This window comes from Nematolebias whitei, chromosome 11 (assembly GCF_014905685.2).
Source record: "Nematolebias whitei isolate Nwh7 chromosome 11, NemWhi1, whole genome shotgun sequence".
Lineage (NCBI taxonomy): Eukaryota > Metazoa > Chordata > Actinopteri > Cyprinodontiformes > Rivulidae > Nematolebias > Nematolebias whitei.
Genome location: NC_056508.1, coordinates 41,113,290 through 41,120,650, shown reverse-complemented (window position 1 = coordinate 41,120,650; position 7,361 = coordinate 41,113,290). Strand labels below are relative to the sequence as shown.

At 39.2% G+C, this 7,361-nt stretch overlaps 1 protein-coding gene across 1 annotated transcript in view; it reads right to left on the bottom strand.

The window, feature by feature from the left end:
* LOC119417727 (agrin) overlaps positions 1 to 7,361 on the bottom strand; it is a gene marked incomplete in the record, with an annotated part of 254,818 nt that overhangs the window by 39,132 nt on the left and 208,325 nt on the right. The window contains 3 exon segments of the mRNA XM_037684999.1: positions 797 to 1,026; positions 1,165 to 1,380; positions 5,163 to 5,355. Coding sequence (XP_037540927.1) covers positions 797 to 1,026; positions 1,165 to 1,380; positions 5,163 to 5,355 — 639 coding nt within the window.

Below are 7,361 nucleotides of genomic sequence, written 5' to 3'. Positions count from 1 at the left end.
AGGCACAACCACAGAGAATCCTTAAAAAGAAGGCAACGACTCAAGTCAGTTTCAAACTTTTTGACCATCTGACTCCATGTAGGACTAAAATTTTAACTACAAATGACAATTTGGATTATATCGTAGTATAAACGTTTTCAAACCAATTATCATAAATTAATGAATTCATACTGTTGTTTTCCTGTTTATAGATTCTTCCACACGCTTTACTTGCAATCTAATAATATTCATAACCATTCGTAGATTAAAATGTTCAGTTCTATCCACAAAAGTGTGTGTGGATTTTTTTTAAGTTTATGTAACTTGTATAGATTTCAAAATCAGTGAGGACAAAAGTTTCCATTGAAACTTTAAAACACTTCTTTTAATCCACTGATTACTCTTGCTACTTTTAATTACCATTCTGCCACTTTTAGCTATCATTTAGCATCTTTATTTTTCAACTACTGCATTGCTGCTTTCAGCTCTTAGCAATCGTTTTGGCACTTTTGTAGTTTGAGCTACTGTTCTGCTGCTTTTAGCACATGCTCTTCTAATTACAGCCTATGTTTGGCTCATATCAGCCTTTCTTTTGCTCATTTTACCAACTGTTCTGCTTGTTTTCACTTTAACGACTCAGTTTTAGCTTATTCGGCAAACTTCAGCAGTCATTCAGCCCTCAGCATTTAAACTGCACTGTTGCAGAAAATCGATTTCTCATGTTTCCAAGTCCTCCATGCTTTCAAACACAAATTAATTTCTCAAAGGTTTGCAACAGTCATTTTAATGATGAAACTTTAATATGCTGCTGTCTTACCCCAGAAGCCCCTGCGACACTTGCAGTGGAACATCTCGGCCTCCTTGACTTGGCACTCGGCACCGTTCTTGCAGGGATTGGGCTGACAGGGGTTGTTCCCACATTCACCAACCCCGCTGCCAAAAAGACTGTCCCCGTCGCTCTCCTGAAGGTTGAGCATCCGGTTGTTGACATCCAGCATGCGGATGCAGCCCACCAGGCCTGAGGAAACCCCTGTCCGCTCCCTCACACTGAGGAGACAGAACGTTGCACTCATCAATCCTACTGGACATTTAACTTATAGGAATGAGGTCGCTACTGCATCCTCTGCTCCATGTCGTCAATACAACCACGTCACTAGCGTTAAATACAAAGACAAACAGTCTTACTCCTGCTTCAGCTCCTCCGTCACCCCTCCAATAAACAGCTGGGTGTCGAGATTGAGGCCGTCTGTGCCCGGAGGACTGTCACCCTGGACCTGTGACTCGTTGTCGACACGGAGCACGGCAGTTCGGCGACTGCGCGTTACAACCAGCTGATGCCAGCGTCCCTGATTGATTTGAACTTTGCTGATCAAGGTGCCAGTGCCGGATCCGGTGTTAAACCTGAAAGGGGATTGACAAAGAGTGGATTAACTCATCTGTGTCCCAAAAAGAAATCTCCCAACACCTGTGGACATGCACAGTCAATATCGTTCACAACGCAAACGAGACAGGGTTTTTTTTTCTTTTTAAAAATCAAGCAATGACTAAAAGAAACATGCTAATGTTACTCAACAAACAGATGACTAAATATACAATAATGCCAAAATTACATGACTAAAATTCAGCAGTTACTCATTACAATTTTTTTTTCATACCACTATTTTCATACAACCTTTTATCTAATGGGGTTTTGGTGAGAAAAAGGCCATATAGTCATAGAAAAGAGCTGTGGTGCATGTGCACCCACACATACAGCAGCATTAGCTCAACCTGAGAGCAATTATCTGCCACAAATAATTATTTTCTCTCCCCACGTCTCGGATTTGCAAAGTTGTGGGTGGTAATCTCACCGCTGTATTTCTGGAATTGAGACCTCTTTGAAAGCGCGGGTGACTAATGATCCCCTCGAGTTCGCTATTGATTTCATCCTCAATGGATGAGTCTAACCTGGCCAGGTTGAGAGAGGCTGAAAGAGCTTTGAGAGGGTCATGGTGAAATCTAAAATCCAAGATAAGCAGACTTCGCTCCAACAATGCTTCCAAATCAGACATGGTGCAGAAACCGAAATTAGTCTATGCACATCTTGTCTGAAGGCCCTGATTTTCCAAAATAATCTTTATTCATAAAATTCTGCTGTGGGAGAAAAGACAAATACCGGTACATCGTATTATTGTAATTATTATAATAGTGTTTCAGAAGGTTCCTTGCAAAGAAAATTGTCTTCTTGCTACTGACAGCTCAAATCAAAAGGTGAAAGTAGATGCACTAAATGCACTTTTCTACTCCTCTATCTTTAAATGATAAACTTCATACTCTTCATATCTTCTAGTTTCCTAGTCTTTTTATTCTTCACGTCTTTCTGTTTTGGATTTTACTTCATGTTTGTTATTAATATGCATCCACTCTAGAGCATTTCAACTTTAAAGTTTTCATTTATCTATGCAACTAAGGACAAAAAGAAGAAAAATATTCAAGATACAAGGTCTGTCTGTGCACCGTGACAACTTTTATACATTTGTGGATTATTTCAAATGTCTAATCTGTTGGAAAAAAAAAAAAAATCAATACACTTACCTGAAGTTTTTAAACAATGCAAGTTTGTACAGTCCCAAAATATGTCTTTCAATTCTATATCACTTTATTTGTAAAATAGATATGAATTTTGGGCAGTATGTGTGCTCATTCTGTGTTTTAGTTTTTTTTTAATGACAAATTAACATAGTACACTTATAATACTTATTATAACATATATTGTTCATAAATGAAAGTGACTAATCACCCCAGAACTACTCTTACAAGGTAAGTACTTTGTCTTAAAGGAGCACACAAAATGAATTTGGATGGAAGAAAACAAACAAAAAATTAAACTGAAGATGCACTAAAATAAGTTTTGACTAAACATTGTGCAGTTTTGACAATGTTATTTGTATGTTTTTGGTTTAAAAGACTGATCAACGCTAAACTGCTGTATTTCAGAGTGGTAAAATGCCACCAAGCGAGTTCCCTTCAAACATAAAAGTCATCTGGAAGTTGAAACAGAAACAAAATGGCTGCCCCCTAGAGGCCAGCTCCAGTATGAGCTTTAAGCCCGACTCTTTGATGGTGATGAAAAGGATCTCGGAAAAGCTTAAAACTTAAATCACACTAGAAATAATTATTTTAATTTGATGCATTTTCTCCTTGAAATGAGGCTTGTAGTTTCTTGTCGTCTTTTCAAGCGTTGATTCAGTTGATGAGGCTGATGTGGGGCCATGACGTTGATCGATAACTTTTTCTGACCCAACAATCGGGACAAGAGTTAGCTCCTGTGGAATACTGATGGAGAATGACACCCAAGCTCAACCTTTCAATAAGAGTGAATGTGTTTTTAACTGAAGAAATGCCCTGTTCCGTTCTTCATGTATCGTATTTTCCGCCATACACATTTCTCTGTCCTATAAGTTAAGTCGCATCAGTCCAAATATGTCTAATAAAGTGAAAAAAAAAATCCATAAATATGTTGCTTTGCCGTATACGGCGCATCTATTATGCGTCACCATTGACAACCCGGAAATGTGGTCCGAAGACAGAAATGTGTGCCGGTGTTGTGCCAAAAATTGATTGGCTGCCAAATGGCAGCCGCAGGAGCATGTACAGGAGAACTTTAATAATAATTTAACAAGATTAACACTTAAAAACAATTATTTGTTTGCTCAAAATTATAGTAAAGGTGTGTCTCAGTCTAACTTTTCCTTGATAAATGCACTTTGATGGTCCAATCAGATGCATTTCAAAAGCCGATACGCGGAAGTACGAACGCGCAGAGAGACGAGTCGCTGTGCGTTTCTTTGAAATTTAACAAGATAAACACCTAAAAACAATTGTTTGCTCGACGTTATAGCAAAGGTGTGTCTCAGTCGAACGTTTGCTTAATAAATGCACTTTAATAATAATAATAATAATAATATCCTCACAATGTCATCACTGTATGTTTCCATACAATGGCGAAATTAGTCTCTGCATTTAACCCATCCACCACCGGCCGGTGCAGTGGGCGGCTGCTGAGGGTGCCTGGGGGGCATTTTGGGGATGAGGTGTGCTGCCCAGAGACACCACGAGGTGTGCAGTGACCGCGGATCAAACCTGGGACTTTTGGGTCCCAGGCCGGCTGCCCTGCCTCTACACCATCTCGGCCCCCCATTTAATGGTCAAATTAGCTGCATTTCACCAGGGCAGTGAAGCAAAATGAAGCTGGTTTGACAGTTGCTCCAAGCAGCGAGCAGAATGAAGGTGGCAGACTATGGCAAGCCAATTGTGTCATTAATAGCTGGTGAAAATTCTCAGTCATCCAGGACATGTTACATTCAAAAAAAGTTCAAAACAAAAACAATAAAATATAAAGTAAAGTATAATAAATAAAGTCCAGTTGTTTTTGTCTTGAACTTTTTTGAATATGTCATTAATAGCCATTTTTACCTATTACATGATACAACGGAATGCCTTACAACCCGAGTGCCAACTAGCGGCTGAAAAATGGTAGTGTTCAATATTTTCAGTCAGAATGAATGAAAACAGTCATATCTCAGCCAAAAATTGGTTTATAAATATGGGGGGAAAATCTATAAATACATCACTTCGGCCTATAAGACGCAGGGCATGCAAATTACTAAAAATAATTTAAAAAGTGCAACACATATGGTGAAAATACGGTACACCAAATTTAGCCAAAAGTGTTACGTGTATTCCTACATTTGTAGTGCCAAAAAAAAGGAGCACTGAGATTTTAGTATAGATGAAAACATCACTTGTCACCGGTATCAGATCTTTTAAATTCAATTTTTATTACAGGTTAGGTCATTGCATCTGCTTCGATCAGTTTTGGCATGCCACCTTTTAAACCTACAAATTGTCCAGAAGTCCCCGTATCTTTATCTATTTGGAAGCACCGCTGTTTTCCACAAGTTTACTCACTGTAATCATTTGCCTCATTATCTTTAGCTCTCTTTGCTTTGCTCTTATTTACATCCTCTCCCAGCTGCTGCTGCAATGACCCTGCTCCCTCATGGGGATCATTAATGTTTCATGACATTTTGTGATAAGGATGAATTGGAAGGATAAAACCACCTATTAAATTTAATCTGTCAAAAACAGCTGAATCAATAAATACCAAGGTTGATGGGCCTCTTAGCTGAGCCAACACTCACTTGAGCTCCACTCTGCCGTTAACCAGAGCCAGAGAGATGAAGTCCTTCTTCTTCATCTGACCGTTGTAGAGGAGGAGGCCGCTCGTCTCGGACGCTCTGAACTCCATGGCTATGCGGACCGTGTGGTAGGCGCTCATTGTCGGGAAAGCCAAGTACGACTGGCCACCGAAAGATGGGATGAAGTATTTGATCACTGCGGAGGAATGAGGATAAAAAGCCAATTCTGTTATTACCGTGTGATTTGCTTTATCTCAGCCTAACAGAAGTTTAATGTGCATAATTACGCATGAGTGGCGGTGATGAGTCGCTGCGTCTTGATAGGAAAAACAGCCAGTCCATCAGTTTATTTCAGGAGTAATCATTTACCGAAAAGCTTTTGGAGTTTTACAAAAAGGAAGAAACTGAGAGGAACCTTTGCGCCCCCACTCTCAGGTTCATGGACTCTCACACGTGTTTACAAGATGGATTTGCTTTTTAGCCACTCAACAAATATAATTTTACCCAAGCCTCATTTTCGTCTTTGGTCCATCTGTCTCTGCCCATTTCTCTGAGGAGAATGGCAGCCGATGAGCTCCCTGTTTTCTAATGACTTGATTGATCTGGGGGAGGCTGGGTGTGTGTGTGATTTCAGTTAACCACTCTGATTCAAAGACACAGAGCAATTCTCATCATCTAATCCCCATCAAAGCAATTAGTGTCAATTATCTAAAGATGCAGCTGTGTAAGGTCGCTCCTCCAAATCCCAAAGTAGGGTAAGTGGGAAGAAAAAACAATAACAAAAAAATGTGTTTATCAAAAAGTTCTCCTCATTTTGTGATTTTCTCTGAGGAGCTGATTGGGCTTGATGTTACTTTTAGTGACAACTCAGTAGTTGTGCGTTAATGAGATGCTGAAACTATCTGAGTCACTAGAGACGAGTTTGAGAGCTGTCTGACTCGATCGCACCTGACTTCTTTGTTCTTGAGTTTAAAAAAAAAAAAAGCACAAACCTGACATTCTCTCTCAGGCTCTGGCTGCTGGTAATTTGTTCAGGCTTTAAATCGCACTATAAATTCACATCTGTGAGCACTTAAAACTTTAATTTACATAAATAGGCACTAACTGAAAGTCATCACTGCCACTGAAGGTACCTGGCACTCACGGCAAACTAAAGCATGACAGGAGAATTATAGACCGCGTTCTTTACCATGAATCTTTGATTTCATAAAACCTTCTTTTAAAAACTGTTTGTATTACAACAGTGTGTTTCTACTGCCTTTGTATGGGTTAAAGCACTTAAGGTTGTAGTTTGCAGTAACTATAAACTAAAAGAAATGGCTGGTTCAATGGTGAGTAATAGGGTTTCAACAAAATCAATCTCAATCACCTTAACTATCTCACTAATATCCATAAAGTGCAATATAATTGTGAAATACTTGTATTTTTTACTTTCATGGTGTTATTATATCTATATTGCGTTACATCTTTTTATATTTTTAGTGTGTGTTTTTCTTGAGCATGTTTTTGCACTGAAAAAAGGAGTGGCTCTTAAATTCATTGTACTTGTGTATAATGACAATAAAGGCATTCTGATTCTGAAAACCTGTGTAAAAGGATACGTCTTTCGGTGGGGATTTGTGTTTGTTCTCTGCACTGGTAAGAATTATTGTTTAGTTAGATGAATTTTAAGTGAGCGCAGATTTTTAATCGTAGGCCACCTGCGGCTTCTAGGACTCGCCAGCTTTTTGGGCTCGACCTTGAGGAAGGCTCACAACACGGAGCAGTGGAGTGACCCATACATCTGGCCATTTTGGACTGGGAAAGTACCAGCAGGACTTAAGGCTGACAAGAAAAAAACAGTCTGCTTGAAGAAAACTAATAATCGTGACAAATCTGAATCTGACTCTTCCGTTTGGCCTCGGATCAAATTTTTCTTGGCACAGGGACAACTAGGGACAAAGCTTTGTCTATTGATCTGATAGGACAAGATGTGAAGAGATCTTTTATTGTAATACCACTATCCATCCTCATGGCTCTTACCTTTTTCTATCTAAAAGTATTCTGATAAAGAATAAGGGGCTGCGCTATTATAGCAGCAGCAACGTGCACTCCGCCCATCTTTCAGACGACTGTACGAACATAATCTCACTGGATCCCAGTACAATGATAATAAAACTTATTCCGATTCTAAAACTTAAAAAGTATTTTTAAAAATGCCCT